The sequence below is a fragment of the Varanus komodoensis genome, unplaced genomic scaffold (genome assembly GCF_004798865.1).
Source record: "Varanus komodoensis strain SLA01 unplaced genomic scaffold, ASM479886v1 scaffold2, whole genome shotgun sequence".
Classification (NCBI taxonomy): domain Eukaryota; kingdom Metazoa; phylum Chordata; class Lepidosauria; order Squamata; family Varanidae; genus Varanus; species Varanus komodoensis.
The window spans coordinates 557897-577761 of NW_025335568.1; the positions used below are offsets into that span (position 1 = coordinate 557897).

Here is a 19865-nt window from a genome sequence, read left to right on the forward strand (position 1 = left end):
TCTCGGCAGGGCTTGTCCTTTCACGTGCAAACTAACATTATCTTCAAGCCGATTTACCTGGAACAAACTCTAAGCTCACTGGCCTGTAATTTCCTGGGGGATGTGCTGCTTCAGGAGGGGAAAGGAGTGCTTTCGCTCCCCAGCCCTGGCTCGAGCCCTGGGTGGAAGGCTCGCTCCAGGGGCTGGGGAGAGGCCACCGGCCTGCGCTTTCAGGAGCGCCCACAGAGCAGCGGGCTGAAGGTCCCGGCTCTGCCGCAGCCCCTCGAGGTGGGCAGGGAGGGTCTCTGCCCGGGCCCGCTGGCCGGCCTGAGCAGATACCAAGCCCAGCTTCAGCCTCCCCTGCTCACGCAGCCGCCAGGGGCCCCTCCCAGATCCACTGCTCAGGGGCTCCCCAAAGCGCTCGCTGGCTCTGGCTCCTGCGAAGCCAGCCGTGCTCCCGGTGCTCTTCACTGCCGGGGCTGCTTGCAGTGTGGTATTGGACAGGTTCAGCCAACGCACGTGGCCGGTGGCTGCTTCGTGGTGCCACGTGTGTGCTGGGGGGTGCTCCTCAGCCGGCCCCTACAGGAAGGGGGGGGTGCACTGCGTTGCCGACCGCTGTCCAGGAAAGCTCGCCTTGGGAGGAGCGGGAGAAGTTGATGCTGCGTTTTCTCTGTCGCCCCCACCCTGGGAGCAGGCCGGCCCCGAAGCCCCTCTGGCGGCGGAAGAGCCCCCAGCGCCTGCCCCTGAGTGGAGGGGGCTCCCGGCCAGCCCGCCACCCCTCTGGCAGAGTGCTGCCGTTTGTGGGCACCGTGCCCACTGCCCGCCCTCTCGACCACCGCGGCAGGGTGGGGGGGGGGCCCTTTGGCGCACTCCTGGCCTGAGTGGAGGGGAGCAGCAGCCAGGGGTGGGGGGGCTGCTCTGCGTGCCGGTTCTGCGCTCGCGGCGCGGGCGCATGCACACTAACCACACTTCTGTCTTGTCTCCCCTCGCTTGGCGCTCTCCTTCGGCCGCTGCCGCTCTCTGTCTCTCTGCTCCTGTCTCCCTGTGTGACTGTCTCTCCTCCTTTGCCTTCTGCTCCTGCTGGGCTCCAGACCACCACCCGGAGGCCCAAGGTGAGGACGGGCGGGCACCGGACTGCCGCGCCGAGCGGGGGACATTCTGCCGGCCGCCCACCTGGAGTTAGCCTGCCCCTTCCCCCGTTCGTGGCCAGCGGCCTCCGCGGGCAGGGGGGGAACCGATCTGCAGCCGAACCGACTCGGGGCCTGTAGCGGTCCCGCACGGCTGGCGCCGAAGCCGAGACGGATGCTGCTCCTTGAGGAGGCGCCACTCCTGCCCCCAGGCTGGTTGTTTGCTGCCCATGACTTGGTGACCCCGGGAAGCCTGCTGGTGGTGCAGGTGCTGCCCAGCTGTGGGCCACCGCTGCAGGCCTGCAGAGCAGCCTCCCCACCCTGCCTGCCCTCCAGGCGGAGGGGCCCAAGGCCCCCCAGGAGCGAGTGGCAGCGGGGAAAGGAGCCTCCTGAAGGGCTGGGTGGAGGGTTGCTCCACCACCCTTCTCCGGGGAAAGGGTCCGGAGGAGGGCAGCAAAAGCGATCCGGGGCTTGGAGACACTGCCTGTGAGCAGAGGCGGAGGGAACCGGGCAGGTTCAGCCTTGAGAAGAGGAGACGGAAGGGGACGTCATATCCCTCTGTAAGCACCTCAGAGGCTGTCGCAGAGAGGAAGGTGCAGATCTCTTCTTGCTGATGGCAGAGGGTAGGACACAGAATAAGCAGCTCGTTGTAACAGCCCAGATTCAGCCTGGACATCAGGAAAAGCTTCCTCGCTGTCAGAGCAAAGCGGCAGTGGGACTAGCTGCCTGGGGAGGTGGGGGCTGCTCCACACTGGGGACATCCAAGGAGAACCTGGGCAGCCCTCTGAGTGGGGTGGGGTGACTTGGTGTCCTGCAGCAGCAGGGGCTGCACCCGATGGCCCTCTTGGCCCCATCCAGCTCTGCACTTGTGCGATCCGGCATGCAGCCGCTGCTTGCTCATGGTGGGGGAGCGGCCAGGCAGCCGGGGTCACGTCACCCCCAGTTGATGGGAGCGGCACACTAGGAGAAACGGGACTGAGTCCGGGGTGACGTGGCGTTCTGTGCCGGCATCGCGGGCCGTCTGCTCAGCCGCAGAGCAAGCACCGGGCCTCGCCAGGCACATGCAGCAGGCTGGTAGATGGCATGGGCTGCGTGCGTCCTGGAAGAATTCGCTCCACTCCTGTCTTGCCAGTAGTTCTTTGCGATGTGTGATCTTAGGCAAGGTCTCTGGCCCTCCTGCAGCTGTAGAAAAATCGCTGCTTTTGGGGTGCTAATTTATTTTATTTTTTAAAAATTATTAAAAAATTAATTGCACTCAAAGCAGCACCTGCAAACACAGAGATGCGCCTGAATTTGGGAGTAGATTCAGGAAGTTGTGCCAGAGGCGGGTGCCACGGCGGACTTTTGGTTCTTGAGGTGTTGCGAAGGCCAGTGGCATCGAGCATCGCCGGCCCTCCCCGCCTTGCTGCATTTTCTCAGGCCAAAGGCCAGGCCTCCCCCAGCCCTGCGGCTGCTTCCCCCGGGGAGCAGCCACACCAGAATGGTTGCTTTGGCACTGGGGCTCGGCAGCCGGGGTGTCGAAGGCTTGGCATGAGCCAGGGCAGACTGCCAGCACCAGCGTTCCACCTGTGCAGAAACCGTGTCCCTGGGACCATGTGCAGAGGCCGCCCCACTTGCTGGAGCGGATCCCGGGCTGCCCTGCCACCAGTCTGGGCTCAGGCCCTGGACCCATTGCCTCTCCCAAAGGGGCTGGCTCCCCGGGAGGCTTACTGCCCCCACACGCTCCTCGAGCTTCCAGACGCCCCGCTTCCCTGCCTCCGCTTGGTGTGAGCGCTGACAGTGGGGCAGGCACCGACCCTCTCCAGCGACAGGATGCGTTCGCCCTGTTCAAGCGGCACCGCTGTGGATGTGGCACCAGCGGTGCCAAGTTGGACGTGCACATGGTAGGCATGTCGTGAGCGGAGCCGGCTGGAGCCGGGGTCAGACTAGATGGCCCAGGGACCCCTCCTGACTCGCTCTGAGACTCTGTTTCTGTGTTCTAAGTTGCTGCAGCTGAGAGCCAAGTCTAGGCTCAGCCTGGCAGACGTCTTGCGAAGCAAGGACCCTTCTAATTCCCTTGTTCCCCCCACACCCCATGACTGTCTTGCAGCCCACCCGGACAGCCAGCGCGGCGGCAGCATCCAGTGGCGCCGTGGGACTCTCTGGCTCGGCCTCGGCCTCGACTGGCGAGATGAGCAGCAGCGAGCCAAGCACGCCTGCCCAGACCCCTCTGGCGGCCCCCGTGGTTCCCACCCCGTCTCTGGCCTCTCCGGTGGCTCCTCCAGCAGTCCTGTCACCCACCAAGGTAAGCGGGCGCCCGTGCCGGCTGCCTCTGGGGCTGCTTTGCCGCAGGCGCAGTCCTCGGAAGACGTGGGCTTGGCCGGGAGGCGTTCCCAGCACTCCGCCGCCGGGTTCTTGGATGCCAAGCCCAGGTAGGACCCAAAAGCTGCAGCGCAGGCTCCGGGCGACCTGTGCGCACGTAAGAAGGGGCATGACGGGTGCCCCACCTGCCTTGGCGCCTGCGGAGGCCTCCTGCTGCGCCCTGCTCTGCTTTACAGCCCAGCCGCACTGCTCCTTCTGAGCCCCGTCCCACGCCCTGGCAGAGCGGGGGGCAGGGGCTGCCCACAGATTGGGGGCAGCGGGTGCCGCTCTGCAGGGGATCCAGAAGTGGAGCCAGGCCAGCCCGGCCCCCTCGCTCCTCAGCCTGGTTGGTGGGGAGAGGACGGGATCGCCCGGGCCCTCTGCAGACACGGAAGTGCCCCTCCCACTTGGGGGCATAAAGCGCCAGAGCAAACTCAGCATTTCGCCGGGCGGAAATATCGAAGGAAAACCTCTGACTGGGAAGGTTTTGCCTCACAGCCCCCCTTGATGCACTGCCGTTCTTCTTTTGCACTTTATTGGGGTCCAGAATCCGCATCCTGCCTGGTTGCCGCTGCCAGAATCGGGCGTGTGAGTCAGAATCGGGGTCCTTCATGCTCTGGCCCTGCTCTGTGGTGCCTCCTCTGTCCTGGCCAGGCTTGCAGGCGGAGTCCTCTTGCGGCGCGTGCGCCAGATCCCTGTGGCGGTGGAGCACGGCCCCCAGAGCCCTGCGTGGACAGCCTCGGGCAGTGCGCCCCCTGCTGAAACAGAGCCGCCACTGCAGCCCCGTCTGGGGCTTGCCTGAACCACGCTGGGCCCCGGGTGACCCCCCACCCCGGCGGGGCCTGCACGGGTTCCCTTCGGCTTTCGCTCGCTCGCTCGCTCGCACGCGGGGCAGGGCTCGGGCTCGGGCTCAGGCTCGCCGGGGCCGTGTCCCTCCCCACGCAGAGAGCGGTTCAGGGCAGATGTTCGTCCGGCTTCGTGGCTAAGGAGCGCAAACATGGCCGCTCGCTCCCGGCCATGCTCTCCTGCCCCGCTGCTTCCCATTGACGCGCGACGCCACCGCGGGGTGTGCGTTCTGCTTGATGGAGAGCCCGGCTGTGGCAGAACCCTTCCCGGTTGCCGCGGCCGGCCAGACCGCCGTGCTCCCTTGTGCCAAGAGCCTGGAATAAGGAACCGCGAGCGCCCCCGGGCCGAGTGGACCATCCGCAGACGCTGGCGAGGCGTCTTGGCCTGGGCTGGGGCCTCCGCCGCCCGCGCGCCCCGCTGCTGCTTTGGCATGACTCGCGCCCTGCTGGCCGCCCTGCCGCTTCCTCCACGTTGAGGGTGCCAGAGCCGCCCCTCCCCCCCGTTGTGACCCCAGCTCTGCAGAAGAGCATTTGGCCTCCTCTCGCCCTCTGGCGATGCGATGCGATGCGAAGCATTGCCCTGCCCGGCCGCTCACTCCCCGGCTCTGGCCCAGGACCGAGCAGCAGTTCTGCTGGCCTCGCAGCCACTGGCCTTCGGGGAAGCTTTGTCTCGGGGGCTCTCCCTCCTTGCTGGGGTCTGTCAGCTGCGTGGTCCGGCAGACCCTGCATCGTACAAGCAGATTCGACTCGCGCCAGTTTCCACGGAGGCAGGGGTGTCCTGCGCTCTGACCAAGCTCAGGCTGGCTGTGCAGCCTTGACACTGATTCCATATCGCTGTGGAAGATGATCTGCTCTTCCACTGGAACACCCTTCGTCAGTCCCAAGGAGCTGAGGGGCGAGGCGGGGACCTGCTAGGGACGCCGGGGGGCTTCCTGCCCGAAACCCTCCCCTCCGCCCACCGCGTTGCTCCTCACGGCGGTGCCTCCTTCGTGCTCCACACCCGGCAGGAGCGCCAGTGGAGGGCCCGCGGGCGAGGGCGGCACTTCCTGCCCTCCACAGAGCTCCCGATGTGCGGCTCCCCATCCTGCAGCCTGCCTGTTGCCAGCGTCAGCAGGTTCTCTTCTTGCCAGCGGTTCTCCAAAGCGGGAAATGAAGCTGCGCAGGGAGGACGGAGCCGGTCTGGGTCGCTTCGGGCGGGTAGTGCAGGCCCTGGCCTGGAATGGGACCTCTTCGTGTGCCCAGGGGCCTGCGCCAGGCCAGGCTGCTGCCACTGCCGCTGCTGCTCCAGCCATGCCTTTGCCTCCAGCGGACTGTTCTCGGAGGGGGGGAGCAGTAAACGATAAGCCACTCGGTGCAGCAGCATCGGTGGGCACGGAGAGCCCAGTGCCGTTGCCCTCGTCCGCCAAGACCTTCACACGAAGGAAAGTCAAGGGATAGCCGGCCGTTTGCCGAGCGAATGGGGCGAGAGGGTCCTTAGTGGTGGGCGACACACAGCTTCCTGCTCGGCACCGCGGGCTGGGCTGCCAAGGGGGTGCCGCGTCTGCCGAAAGCCGCTGCAGGCGGTAAGAGCGCCCTCTCCTTTGGCTTGCAGGAGGAGGAGAATTTGCGCGGCCAGGTGCGAGATCTAGAGGAGAAACTGGAGACCCTGAAGATGAAGCGGAACGAAGACAAAGCCAAGCTGAAGGAGCTGGAGAAGTACAAGATCCAGCTGGAGCAGGTGCAGGAGTGGAAGAGCAAGATGCAGGAGCAGCAGGCCGAGCTGCAGAAGCGCCTGAAAGAAGCCAAGAAGGTGCGCCTGTCCGTGGGCGGGTGGCTCTGGCAGGAGGGGGCAGAGCCTCCGGGCAGGTCGGCCTCACCTCCGTCCCTGCAGGGCCGCCTGTGCCTGCGGCTCCCGGTTGGAGGGCGCCCGCTTCCTCGCGTCCTGTGAGGAGGCAGCCACAGGGCCTGGTGGGGGACCTGGCCCCCCCCCCGTTGTTTTGGCTTGCGACCCCCATCTTCCCTATGCCGGCTAGGGCTTGTCCAGGCCCGCAGGTGTCCCCCCACCCCCGGGCAAGGTGTGGGGAGGGTCCAAGGCGGGAGCGGTGTGGCTTCCCCCGCCCCCTCCCCCGCGACTAGACAGGCATGGCTGCCTCCTCTCCCCACAGGAGGCCAAAGAGGCCCTGGAAGCCAAGGATCACTACGTGGAGGAGATGGCCGACACGGCCGACGCCATCGAGATGGCCACGCTGGACAAGGAGATGGCCGAGGAGCGAGCGGAGTCCCTGCAGCAGGAGGTGGACTCCCTGAAGGAGAAGGTCGAGGACCTCACCATGGACCTGGAGATCCTGAAGCATGAGATCGAGGAGAAGGGTGAGGGGGGCGGGGGCGGTGGGGGCCTTCTCTGGGGGGCAGGCACTGCGTGGCTGATGGGCCCAGCTGCCGCTCTGCACTGGGGGTAGGCAAACGCTGGCGAAGGAGTGGCGTCCGGCCCCGGAACTGCTCCAGCCAGGGAGCCGCCGGCTCCTGTGAGGGCCTGTTCCACCCCCAGGGTCTAATGGCCGCCCACGTGGCAGGCATGCCGATTCCCGCGCCTGCTTCTGCTTCCCTCCCAGAAGGGGAAGAGCGGCGGCTCTGCTTGGGGTCTCCGGGCGCGTCGCTCGGTCTCTAGGCGGCTTCTGTAGCCCTGCAGGGATGGGTGGCAGAGCAGGAGGGGTTTTCTGTTGCTGTGACACGCTGCCAGTCATCTCTCACCTAGGCAGCCCTGCGAGTGCCCTGCCTTCTCCCCCCGACCGCCCTTGCTGCCCTCCTCTGAGCCTCGTCCGGTTTGGCCGCATCTTTCTTAAAGTGTGTCGCCTCGAACTGGACGCGGTGCTCGAGATGAGACCCAACCAGTGTGGAGCGAAGGGAACTGGTGCATCGTGCGATTTCAAAGTGATGCTTCTATGAATGCAAACCAATATAGTATTTGCACCTTTTCCAGTCGCACCGCTGTTGCTGAGCTCAGCATCCCCCATCGTGTAACTGCATTTGCTTTCTTATTCCTAGGTACCAAACCTGGCATTTGTCTCTGTTACATTTTATTTTACACTTCTCAGCCCAACGCTCCAACCTGTCAGTGTAGCTTTGCATTATGTTTCTGCCTTCCAGGATTCCCACTCAGCTGGCTGTCCCACCCAGTTCTGCGACATTTGCAGATCTGACAAGTAGGAAGCATTAATCATAGAACCACAGAACAGTAGAATTGGAAGGGACCCGCATGCCGCCACGTCCAGCCCCCTGCTCGGAGCAGGACTCCAAGTTAAACCACCCCTCCTGGATCAAAATGTGGAAGAGCCCTGGGCCCAGGACTGAGTCCTGCCATAACCTGCTCCTTACCCCTCCCCAGTTTTAGGAGGAGTCATTGAGGAGCAGTCGCAGACTCTGTCGACAACTGGGGGGGGGATCTGCCAGAGAGTTTTTCCCCTGAGCTCAGCAGGATATCATGGGGCGCTTTGCCAGAAGCTTTGCCATATTATGCCCACAGCATTCCCACAGTCCGCCAGGGAGTCTGCCTGACCAGGAAATGAGCCCAGATTGGTCTGGTAGGACTTGTTCTCAGCAACCCATTTGGGCTCCTAGCGATCGCTGTGCTGCTTTCACTGGGCTCGTGATCTCCAGAACCTTCGCAGTACCTGATATCAGACTGACTGGTCTGCCGTTTCCCACCCGCCCTCCTTTTTTGAAGATGGGACAGCAGTCATCTGGCACGTCACCCATCCTCTGTGCTTTTTCAGAATAATAGTTCTCCAAGTGCTCCTGCCAGTTCCTTTATTACTCAAGAATGCAATTCTTCCGGCCCTGGAAATTTGACCTGGCCCGAAGTGATGGGAGCTCCTTGGCCATTTGACTGTCAGTCTCTGGCAGCGATCCTGCCCTGAGCTCATACTTCACCTTGGCCGTGGCGGTTGCAGCCCCTCCTTGGGAGAAGACTAAGCCAAAGTAGGAACTGAGCAAGCACTTCCACCTTCCCTTTGTCATCCGTTAACCCTTTTCAGAAACAGAATCAAAGTGGGTCAGAAGGGGCCTCCCAGGCCATCTCGTCTGACCCCGGCTCCAGCCGGCTCCGCACATGCAGTCCCCACCATGTGGCTGTCCAGTCTTTCCCTGAATGCCCTCACGGACGGGGCCTCCACCACCTCCCTTGGAAGCCCATTCCGTTTCCTGGGCATTCTAATAGTCAGGAAGCACTTTCTGACATCCAACCTGATGTTCCTTGAGCTTTTTCCATCCTCAATGAGTAGTTGAACCCCTGTTTCTTCCTCCTGTCTTGTACTGTGCATGTCTCTGAAGAAGGCTTTTCATCGCTTTTATCATCTGTCACTAATCTCTGCTCATTCTCCGCTGTAGCCTTCCTGATACCATCCCTGGAATTCCGTTGTGCTTTCTTCCACTTCTGAGGTGCATCCCTTTTCATCTTCAGGTCATCCCTGAGCTGTTGGTGAAAGCCTCTCTGGCTTTGTCTGTTGCGTTCTATCATTTTCATGAGAATTGTCTCTTAATTTCACCTTTAGAATTTCCTTTTTAAAAAATTCCTATCTTATCTTGGACTCCTTATCTCAATAGAGTTGCTTCCCATAGAATCTTACTTATAACTGTTCTGTGTTTATTACAGCTGACTTTCCTAAAATCCAGGGTACAAGTCTGGCCACACTTGGCTTTGGCCGCATTCAGAATCCAGAATTCAAGTTTCATGTGGTCACTTTTCCCCAGAGTTCCTGTAACTGCCATTTTCTCCAATAGGTCATCCTTGTTGGTTAGAATCAAGGCAAGGATGGCCGATCCTCTAGTTCCTTCCTTCGCTTTAGCTTCATCAGGAAGTTAGCAGCAACGCAGGTCAGGAGCTCCCGTGATGGGAGTCGTCCCACCAAGTCTCAGTTACGTCTGCCAGGTCACGTTCCCCTCCAGCATTAAGAGTTCAGGCTCTTGTGTCCTGTTCTCCAGGCATTAATAGGCAGGCATTGAAGACTGTGTACCTGGCACCTCGGCTCATGAACGCTTCAGTTCACGACCAGAGCTGGTTGTGAACAGAAATTTTGGAAAAATTTTGCCTCCGTTCGTGAACGCCACATCGGGTGATGACCACGATCGCGGCCATGTTCCTGCAAAAACACGATCGCAATCATGGCCATCTTCTCTGCACGAACACTCGCCTCCCTCCTCCCTCCCTCCCTCCCTCCCCAGTCTAAAGCCCCCTGAAGAGCACCCTCGCGTGGGGGCCAAACACCTGCTTCCCAGCTCTTGTCCAGCTCCAAGGAAGCGTAGCCCCGTGGCCCCAGAACCCGGGTCGCTGTGCCAGCGCCCCTTTCGTAGCCAAGTATGTCCTCGGAGTATTTTGCTTAGCGTTTCTCTTCCTCTTCCACATGCTGGAAGAATCCCCAGAGTCCTTGCGCTTGGCTGGGTAACGAGGCAGCCACGGTGGGAGTTCCGTCCTACCTGAGCATGGCTGGGAATACCCCAGGGTCGGGCAGCTGGCGTGGGGGCGCCTGCGGGTGGGGCGGGAGGCCGTGCCTCGCAGTCGCGGGGTGGCTTGCTGGGGGCAGGCGCCCTGAAGAGCTTCTGCATGTGCCTTGCTGCCTCTCCAGGTTCGGATGGGGCTGCCTCCAGCTACCACGTCAAGCAGCTAGAAGAGCAGAATGCCCGGCTGAAGGAGGCGCTCGTGAGGTAGGAACACACACGCACACCCCACTGGAGGCAGCCTCCCGCGGCCTCCCCGGTGCGCAGGATTGGGTCCACCAGTTGGGCTTGCAGCACGCATGGTTCTGTGTGGCCGGCCCCAGAGACTGAGCTGGGCCTTTCCTGGGGGCTGTGGGGGGGTGCCCTTCCCAGCCAGGCCCAGGCTCTGCCCTGGGTCGTGTGAGTGACGCCGAGCGTGCTTTGCCTCGAAAGAATGAGGGACCTGTCGGCCTCGGAGAAGCAGGAGCACGTGAAGCTGCAGAAGCACATGGAGAAGAAGAACTTGGAGCTCGAGTCCCTGCGCCAGCAGAAGGAGAAGCTGCAGGAGGAGCTGAAGCAGGCCGAGAGGACCACGGATGAGCTGAAGGAGCAGGTGAGCCGGCCCGCGGCACCCGGCCTGGGCTGCCCCGCCTCCCGAGGGATGGCCCGTCCAGGGCAGCGGGGCCTTGTCTGCTTGCTTTCCGTGGCGCAGCCCCCCCCCCCCCCCCACATTGGACCCAGCACCCTTTCCCCAAACAGGTGTGGAGGAAAGGCGGCTCCGCAAGACTTCCCCGTGCAGGCAGCCGGAGCCCTTTCTGCCCAGGCCGGGCTCTGCTGCACCTGGATGCCCCCTAGCCCAGCCCAGCCCGGGCCGGCTGCCAGCCACAGGCACGTGTTTGCAGCAGAGAAATAGGGGGAAGAAGGCAGGGCTGGGGACAGGAACTGGACAGGCGTTTTCAATTAGCTCCTTCCTCACTGTTAGGGTGACGACAAAAGCCGCGAAGGGTCTCAGGGCAGCTGCCGTCCCTTGGCGTCTTTGCTGCCTTAGGGCCTGGATGGGCTTCCCAGCCCGTCCCGCTCCCTCGGGGGCCTGCGTCTCTGCATGCCGTGCTTTAAGCAACGTGGCTCCTTCATCGCCGCTGCTGCCACCACAGAGCTGCTGGCGTGGGAACCTCAAAGCAGCCCGGGGGGACGGGGGACGGCAAGGTCCCCCCGTCGCAGCCACAGCCGCCTCGAGCGCTGCAGAGTGACCGGCCGTGATTTCTGCCAGCCGGATCAGAGGGTAACAGGAGCAGCAGGGAGTCTGGAGGCTTAACGTTTTTCAAAGCTCAAGGCTGGATGGGAAAAGCAGGACCCACGAGGCCGTCATGGCGCCCTGCTCGGTGCAGGACTCCGGCACGAAGCCTCCCCGGCAGGGGCTGTCCACTGCCTCTCAAACGCCTCCAACTGGGAGAGCCCACGGCCCCATGTGGCACTGCGCTCACAGTCGGGGAGCTGGGCCTGGCTTCCCGGGGCTCGAGCCTGTTGCTCCGCGGACTGGCCTCTGGGAAGCCCGAGAAGAGAGGCCGGCCCTCCTGCTCTTGCTCGGCCCCAGCCTTTTCCAGCAGCTTCCCCGTCCGTGGGGCCTGCCCCAGCCGTCCTGACCCCAGTTGCCGCTGCAACACGCGCGTAGAGTTGAGCCCGCCAGCCACGGAGGGCGCCAGGGCGCTCTGCAGCAGGAGCCCCTGCTCGGGGGGCGCCCAGCTCCTGGGGGGTCCCCACACGAGCCAGGTGATGAGGAGTGCCCGCTTCTCCTCACCATCGCTTTCCGCCTGGCACAGCACGAAGGAGCGGCACCGACAGCCCTGCCTGGCGAGGCCCGTGCACAGCCGGGGCGGCAGCCCACGGTCCCTGCCCCCCGTGGGGGGGGGGCCCTCCTTGCCCAAGGGCTGGGAGGGGGGCGCTCCACCACCAGCCGGCCCCGCCCTCTGGTGGGCGCGTCAGGGAAGCGGGCTCACGAAGGGCGCCCATGCGTCTTGCGGGTGCGGACCCTCTCGAGGGATGGGCTGCCACATTCTAAAGGGCGCCTGAAGCAACTTGGTGGGGGCCGTGGGGGGGAGTGTCCCTCCAGGGCCAGCAGCCCAGCCGTCCTCAGTAGCCGGAAGGGGGCCGCTGGAGGGGCCGCAAAGGGGCCCGGTTCTGTGCTGGAGCCACAGCGAGCTGGGAGACGCACGGCTGTCCTGCAGACCATGGAGGGTCCCCAGGCGCTGCTGAGGCGCGAGAGCCAGGGACGCCTGCCCCATACCCAGAGCGGCAGCCGGAGCGGGAAGAACAGAAGCGCAGAGGCTTTACTGGTTGCCTTATCAAGGAAGTGATGAAGCAGCATCTTCATTCTCTTTGGAAGGGGAGAGAAATCTCAGCGTAGCCGGACAGGCTGCTTCTCGTGGCTTGAGACGGCCCGTCGGTGCCTGGTGGCCTGTTGCTGGGAGGGGGGCGCTCGTTCCTGGTGCCGACGTCCCCTGAACCCGGCCTGTCTGGGGTGGGGACTCAGCCGGCATCCCCACGCGTGCCTCTTCCAGGTGGACGCTGCTCTGGGGGCTGAGGAGATGGTGGAGACGCTGACCGAGAGGAACCTGGACCTCGAGGAGAAGGTCCGGGAGCTCCGGGAGACGGTCGGAGACCTGGTGAGTGAGCACTGGAGGGGGGCGCCGTGTGCCGAGGGGGAGGTGGAGGCGGAGGCGGAGCAGCTCGCGGCGGGCCATCTCCCGACAAGCCTCCCAGCGCCCCGACAGGCGGGCTGTCCTGGGATTCAGTGCACCGCCTTGCGGACGTGACCAGTGGGGGGAGGCTCGCCCCTGCCCCTGCTCCCAGCAGGGAGGACGCTGCCTGGCCCGTGCAGCTGCCCTCCGCCTGCCACGCAGCCCCAAGCGGCCTCCTGCCCCCCCCCCCCCCGTGTCTCTGAAGGCGGCCTTCTGTGCCCCCCCACCAGGAAGCCATGAATGAGATGAATGACGAGCTGCAGGAGAACGCCCGGGAGACGGAGCTGGAGTTGCGGGAGCATCTGGACATGGCCACGGCGCGGGTCCGCGAGGCGGAGAAGCGGGTGGAGGCCGCACAGGAGACGGTGGCGGACTACCAGCAGACCATCAAGAAGTACCGGGAGCTGACCGCCCATCTGCAGGTAGCGGTGGGCCCGGCCCCTTGCCGGGGCTGTCCCAGGCGCCCCCCCCCCCCAACCTGGCATCGGAGGGCGAGCCTGGGAGAGGGAGCCGCACCAGGGGCGTGCTTGGCCGGCCGTTCTGCCTCCGGCAGGAGCCGCCTGGGGTCGCCGGGCCCTGTGTGTCGGGGCGGGCGAGGGAGGCCGAGAGCGAAGCGGGGGCTGCAGGCCCTCCTCTCCAGGCCGCTCTGCTCCTCCTGCAGCATAGGAGTTCTGGCCACGAAGGCGGTGGACAGCGTGGCCGAGCAGCTCCTGCTTCCGGTCGTTTAGGCGTGTCTTAGGCCGGATGATAACTTTCCATCCCGAGAAGCTCCGCTTTCACTGTCCTTTTCTAAAGCAAGGCTCTTGCCTGCGGTTTGGGGGAGCGGGGCTTCTGTGACCTTGCACTGCCCCTGCCCCGTTGCAGCACAAGCGGCGCCAGCAGCCCTTCCGGTATTGGTTGCTGTCCTGTCCAGTGGCTGAAGCCCCCACGGCAAGAAGCAGGATGGGCCACTCCGTCCAGGTTCCGTGGGTGGGGGAGCTGGGTGACCCGGGGCCGTTTGCTGCTGAGGGGAGGCCGGCCTGCCGCGAGGGCCAAGGCCAGCATGGGCCGCCCTGGCCGGTTGGAAGCGCAATGTGTCGCCCTACTTCGAGCCAGCGTGGGGGGAGGCCCTCCTTCGACCGGCATTTTGGCCCAGCAGCCGGTGTGGGGAGGGGGTGGCAGGGCTGCCAGGCCGGCACGGCCTCCGACACGCGGATCAGTGCGCCTGAGGAGTGCCGTCCCTGGTCCAGGATGTCAACCGCGAGCTGATGAGCCAGCAAGAGGCGTCGGCGGAGAGGCAGCAGCAGCCTCCTCCCGAGATGTTTGACTTCAAGATTAAATTTGCAGAGACCAAAGCCCACGCCAAGGTAGGGTCCGCGGGGGATGCGTGCAGAACGGAAAGGGTGAATGCACGGAATGGGGCGAGGCCGGCCTGCTCCTTCAGGCAGCTGCCCGGGCGCACGTAGGGCTCACCCACTGGCCCACGCAGAAACCCAGCGGACTCGCTGGAAGCACGAGGTGGAGACGCTGCCTAAACCAGGCCAGCAGCAGGCCGTGGCCGTCAGCTCTTCATTCGAAAGGCCGAGTCAGGCTAGAAATGCAGTGCCAAGCATAGCGCCAGAATACAGCGCAACTTAAGTCATGTTGTAACATTAGGTAACGTCACTTGGTGGGCTTCGGGGGTAGCAGGGGGCAGGACAGCCCGGCTGCTGTGGCCGCGGGACACGACCTTGCGACTGAGCAGCAGCAGCGCTGCTCGAGGCCCCGCCAGGGCTGCTTGGCTTTGGGGCGTCTTGCGGGCTCCGTCGGCTCCACCGGGAGCTGCAAAGGCGCCCAGGCTGGGCCGGCTCCTGCTCCCCGTGAGCCCCGCCAGCCGTTCGCGTCCTCAGGCAGCGTCCGGCTGGCGAGGGCCCCTCCCTCGTGCCGCCTGTCCGTGTCCGTGTGACCCAGGAGAGGGACTGCAGCACGAGGAGGGGGGAGAGGCCCAGATGCAGGAGCGCCACGGGGTGGTGGGGCAGGTGCTCCGGGAGGGAGGGGGTGCAGGGGCGCCGCGCGCTCGTGTCCGGGGGCGCCTGCCCCCCACCCTGGGCCTGCGGCCCCTGCGGCTCACCCGGGCCCCGCTCGCCCCGCAGGCCATCGAGATGGAGCTGCGGCAGATGGAGGTGCAGCAGGCCAACCGGCACGTCTCCCTCCTCACCGCCTTCATGCCGGGCAGCTTCCTGCGGCACGGCGGGGACCACGACTGCCTCCTGGTGCTCCTGCTCATCCCACGCCTCATCTGCAAGGTAGGCCGGCTGGCCAGGGCCCTTTGCAGCGGGGCCCTCTGCCGCCTTCCTTCTGGCTGAACGCACGGCTCGAGAAGCAAGGCAGCAGCGACGCGCGGCGCCCGTTCCAGGACGCTTCTCAGGCGCCGGAGGGCACGGGCTGACGCCTCACGCCTTCCTCCAGCCGCTCCGGCGGAGGTTCCTTCCCACCCCGTTGCCACCCAGCAGCAAGATCCCGAAGCGTCACGTTCCGGCACGGTGCGCATGTGCTGCTTCCACGAGAATCTCCGGCCCCCCCTTCCTCGCCCGTGCAACTGCAGCTCGCTTAATCCGGCGCCAGGCACCCCGTTCCGTGCAGGCGGAGGCGGAGCCGCCCTTTCCCAAACCGCAGCTCTTGGCTGCCCAGCCACGGCGAGGGCTCTGCGGGATCCCACGCAGCCGGGCTGCCTCTCGAGCGACCCGCCCCCTCGTCCCTTCTTCGTGCTCGAGGCCTGGCCCCAGACCTCAGGGAGCTGAGGAGGCTGGGGGTGCTGGGGCGGGGTCTCTCCCTCACGGGGGGCTTGCCTCGCTTCAGGGAAGCAGCGGGGCGTTTTGAACGGGCCAAGCTGCACAGGACTCGAGCCGACGGAGAGGGCTGTGGGTGGCCCGTTGGGTCCCGGGACACAGAGGGCTCTCTTGCGCCCTGCCCTACGGCGGCCAGAGAGGACACTCGCGGAGGGGCAGCAGCACCAGTGGGCGGGGGCGGGCGCGGGGGTGTGCCGCACTCTGACGGGCCCTCCCCCCCGGAACAGGCCGAGCTGATCAGCAAGCAGGCCCAGGAGAAGTTCGAGCTGAACGAGAGCTGTGCGGAGCGGGCCGGCCTGCGAGGGGCGCCGGGGGAGCAGCTGAGCTTCGCCGCGGGGCTGGTGTACTCCCTCATCCTCCTGCAGGCGGCGCTGCACAAATACGAGCAGTGAGTCGCTTTCGGGGGCCCCAGGGCGCCGGCGGGGGGCTCTGCAGTCCCCGCCGGTCCTGACAGTGCCGCTCCAACTCAGGGCGCTGAACAAGTGTGACGTGGACACATACAAGAAGGTGGGGACGCTTTATCCCGAGATGAGCGTGCACGAGCGGTCCCTGGACTTCCTGATCGAGCTGCTGCACAAGGACCAGCTGGACGAGACCGTCAACGTGGAGCCCCTGACCAAAGCCATCAAGTACTACCAGGTGGGACCTGGGAGTCCCAGCCCCGGTGGAGCCCCACGGCACTGCCCCAACCCACGGCCGTGCGCCAGCAGTGCTGGGAAGGCGGGGAGCCGCGCGGAGCCCGAAGCCGCACTCACAGCTCCCGCCCACCCAGCGATCACCCCCTCCGGTCCTGCCCCTCAGCCGGAGGCCTTCCAAAATCAGCCGCCTGGGAGGCGGCCCCAGAAAGCCACATGCCCCACCCACATCAGCACCCCGAGGGCCGCCTCGCGCTGGCCCCCTGCCCGCGTCCATGGCCTGGTTGCTCCGGCCCGGCATTCAGCCTGGGCCCCGCACAGCCACGCCTGTGCCCCTCCGGTCTTGCGGCAGCCGGGCCGGCAAAGGGCGAGGCCAGCTGGCACTGGGGCTGCTACCGGTAGGAAGGCAGCTGATGGCCAGGCGCCTCTCCCTCCCTGCCTTCTCCCTCCAGCACCTGTACAGCATCCACCTGGCTGACCAAGCAGAGGACTGCACCACGCAGCTGGCAGACCACATCAAGGTGCGCAGGAGGGGTGTGGCGGAGTGTGCCGGAGCCGGTGGCCGCGCACCCGCCGGGGCCAGGCAGAGGGTGGGGGCTCCGTTGGCGAGACGCCGCACAAGGGCCTCGGGGGAGCGGCGCTTCCGCAGGGGGCCCGAGTGACCGCGCTTCTGCTTGCCCGCAGTTCACCCAGAGTGCCCTGGACTGCATGAGCGTGGAGGTGGCCAGGCTGCGGTCCTTCCTGCAGGTGAGCGCCAGAGGCAGGGCGGCCCAGGGCAGGGCGAGGGCTGGCCTCTCGGGGGGCCGCCGAGGGTCCTCGCCACGCTGGGCTGACGCCGCCTTTCGCCCGCAGGTCGGGCAGGAGGCCTCCGACTTGGCCATCCTGCTGAAGGACCTGGAGACCTCGTGCAGCGACATCCGGCAGTTCTGCAAGAAGATCAGGCGCCGCATGCCGGGCACCGAGGCCCCCGGCATCCCCGCGGCACTCAGCTTCGGACAGCAGGTGGGAGCCCGGCCCTGGGAGACACCCATCACCCGCAGAGGCGGAGGGCTGGCCTGGCACGCCTCCTTCCGCCCTCTAACCATCCTTTACCGGGCAGGTCGCGGACACGCTGCAGGACTGCCGCAAGCACCTGACGTGGGTCGTGGCGGTGCTGCAGGAGGTGGCGGCCGCCGGGGCGCAGCGGATCGCCCCCCTGACGGAGAACGAGGGCCTCCAGGCGGCCAAGCTGGAAGACCTGGCCTTCAAGGCCAGTGAGCAGGCAAGGCACCTCCCCTTCTTGGCCGCTCACGGGTCTGGGGTCGCTGCCGCCACCCCCTCTCCCCCTCCCCGCTCCCCGTGAGTGGCGGGGGGCAGCGGCTCTTCCCCGAGGCTGCTGCTTCTGTCCCCCGGGCTGGTCAGTCTCAGGCACATGGGCACCGAGCCCAGGCAGCTGCCGCCGTACGGCACCAAGCGGGAAGCCAAGCTGAGCCCCAGCGGCCGCCCTTTGCGGTCCGTGGGCTGCCTGGTGGCGCTGCAAGATGGCGGTGTGGCCAGGCCTGCACGCGGGGGCTCCCCGGGGGCTCGGCCAGCCGGCATTCCCCCCTCCGATTGTGGGGGGCTCGCGGCACGGGCGAGCTCTCGCGGCCTGCTGCATCGGCGGTCTCCCCCGCAGATCTACGGGGTGCCGGGCGTGAGCCCCTACGAGTGCCTGCGCCAGTCGTGCAGCATCCTCGTCGCCACCATGAACAAGATGGCCACGGCCATGCAGGAGGGCGAGTACGACGCGGACAAGCCCCAGGCGAAGGTGAGCCCCCGCGAGCCGGGCGGCCACGGGCTCGGCGCTCTGGCCAGGACGGCCGGCGGCTGGGCTGGTGCGGAGCGGCCCCTCGCGGTGCGTCTCGCGGCCAGGCCCACAGGGAGGACGGGTTCCTGGATCTCAAAAGACCTGCGGGGGAACGGAGGCAGGGCTGCCCCCGGGGCTGCGATGGGCTCCCCGGGCCCATCCGGCACCCAAGCAGGCGGCCCGGTTCTTCTTGCAGCCCCCTTCGCCCGTGGATCTGCGGGCGGCTGCGCTGCGGGCGGAGATCACAGACGCCGAGGGGCTGGGGCTCAAACTGGAGGACCGGGAAACCGTCATCAAGGAGCTGAAGAAGTCGCTCAAGATCAAGGTCAGACCCTGCACACCGCAGGCTCCTGGCCTGCCCCCCCCCCCCCCCCCTGTGCCCTCCCCATCCCGACCAGAGCCGGGCCGTGCTGGAAAGCCCGGCAGAGGGCCCTTCCCAGCCTGCCCCTTGGGTGGCTCCTCCAGGCGCTTCTCTGCAGAGGCCTCAGGCCCCCTCGCTTGCCGTGCTCTGCAGGGGGAGGAGCTGAGCGAGGCCAACGTGCGCCTCAGCCTCCTGGAGAAGAAGCTGGACAGCTCCTCCAAGGACGCGGACGACCGAGTGGAGAAGATCCAGACCAAGCTGGACGAGACCCAGGCGCTGCTGCGGAAGAAGGAGAAGTACGTGGCGCCGGCGGCCCTTGAGGGGCGGCCCTTCCTCGGACGTGCCCCGGCCTGGGGGGCGCTGCCCGGGTCCTTCGGCACCGAACCCACGCCCAGCCTCTCCCCACAGCCGCTCGCATCGGGGGGTGGGCCGGGGCTGGGCTTGTCCTCCTGTGTCTGAGGTCTGGGCTCCAGGCCAGAATCGGACCCTGTCACCTGGCACAGCACTCGGCATGCTGGGAATCTGGGCCCCCCCTTTGTGGGCAGGACACCTCGTCGTGCCCAAGCAGCTCTGGGGCAGGCTCCCCACAACGGCCTCTGGCGCAGAGGGTCCAGCTCGGCACGTCCAGGCCCCAAGCGGCGGAGGTGCCCCCCGGGCAGGCTGCCAGCTGGGCCCAGCACCCCAGGCCTCCCCGGCTCTGCCCCGTGCCCGCTTGCCCTTGGGGTCGCCGGGACGCTGTGCCCGCGCCTGCGGGAGCCCTCCTGGCAGGCGGCACTCGGCATCAGCGCTGCCTTCTCCCCAGGGAGTTCGAGGAGACGATGGACGCTCTGCAGGCAGACATCGACCAGCTGGAGTCGGAGAAGCTGGAGCTGAAGCAGCGGCTCAGCAGCCAGTCCAAGCGCACCATCGAGGGCCTGCGGGGCGCCCCCCCCTCCGGCATCGCCTCCGTCATCTCCGGCATCACGGGAGGTGGGGCCGGGGCCGGAGGGGAAGTCCGTGGGGGCCGGGGGGTCCCTGGCCGGGGGCCGAGCTGCGAGGCAGCCTTGCTGGAGGGAGGGCGCCACCACCTGGCTCCGTCCGTGCGGGGCTCTTCCGCTCCTTTCCTTGCTGCCCGGCAGCAGGGGCGGGTGGCTCGCGAGCCGGCCTTGGCCCCCGGGGCTTCGGCCCCGGCAGGCCGAGCGCAACCCTGGTGCGTCGCCGGGGCCGCGGAGCGCTCTGCTTCCCGGCTGCGGGGAGCTGGCTGTGTGGCTCCTTCTCGTGGGGGGGCGCTGGATGCGTGCGCGTGCTCCAGAGCAGAGCGGCACGCCCGGCCTCGGGAGGACCAGCCCCGTGGGCCCCGCTAGCCAGCCTCCCTGGGCAGGCGGCCCCTGCGGCTCCCGGGAACGGGCCTTCCCAGCGAGCGAGAGGCCGAGCGGGTCAGGAGGGGCCCCGCAGGACATGCCCCCCCGCGGTGGGCGTCTCCTAACTGCCGCTTCTCCTCTCTTCCACGCTCCCCCTTCAGAAGAGCAGCAGAGAGGTACGGTGGCAGCCGCTCCCCCGGGCCAGGCTGGGCCTCGCGTTGCCCGATGGTTGCAGGGGCCTGGCAGCGCGGCGGGGCTTGGAGATGGGCCATGGGCACAGGGTGGCTTGCAGGACTGCGGGGGGCTCTGGGCGGGGCAGAGGGGGTGAGCTGCACAGCCCCCCTGAGAATCCCGTGCTGGCGCTCGCTTGGCGAGTGTGCTCACGGCCTCGTTTGCCCTGGTCGGAGGAGGGGGAGG

At 66.4% G+C, this 19865-nt stretch overlaps 1 protein-coding gene across 5 annotated transcripts in view; it reads left to right on the forward strand.

Moving 5' to 3' along the window:
• DCTN1 (dynactin subunit 1) overlaps positions 1 to 19865 on the forward strand; it is a 69344-nt gene that overhangs the window by 46959 nt on the left and 2520 nt on the right. For 2 of the 5 annotated variants that reach the window (XM_044429512.1, XM_044429517.1), the window contains 21 exons: positions 1071 to 1091; positions 3196 to 3390; positions 5883 to 6080; positions 6436 to 6640; positions 9892 to 9970; positions 10196 to 10355; positions 12301 to 12405; positions 12711 to 12902; positions 13710 to 13826; positions 14592 to 14744; positions 15515 to 15675; positions 15758 to 15926; positions 16375 to 16443; positions 16607 to 16669; positions 16775 to 16924; positions 17022 to 17183; positions 17577 to 17708; positions 17944 to 18072; positions 18262 to 18404; positions 18911 to 19077; positions 19610 to 19624. In XM_044429512.1, the coding sequence (XP_044285447.1) occupies positions 1071 to 1091; positions 3196 to 3390; positions 5883 to 6080; positions 6436 to 6640; positions 9892 to 9970; positions 10196 to 10355; positions 12301 to 12405; positions 12711 to 12902; positions 13710 to 13826; positions 14592 to 14744; positions 15515 to 15675; positions 15758 to 15926; positions 16375 to 16443; positions 16607 to 16669; positions 16775 to 16924; positions 17022 to 17183; positions 17577 to 17708; positions 17944 to 18072; positions 18262 to 18404; positions 18911 to 19077; positions 19610 to 19624 (2785 nt within the window). The remainder of the gene's footprint in view (positions 1 to 1070; positions 1092 to 3195; positions 3391 to 5882; positions 6081 to 6435; positions 6641 to 9891; positions 9971 to 10195; positions 10356 to 12300; positions 12406 to 12710; positions 12903 to 13709; positions 13827 to 14591; positions 14745 to 15514; positions 15676 to 15757; positions 15927 to 16374; positions 16444 to 16606; positions 16670 to 16774; positions 16925 to 17021; positions 17184 to 17576; positions 17709 to 17943; positions 18073 to 18261; positions 18405 to 18910; positions 19078 to 19609; positions 19625 to 19865) is intronic. The other 3 variants (XM_044429513.1, XM_044429514.1, XM_044429515.1) reach the window with 3 other exon arrangements.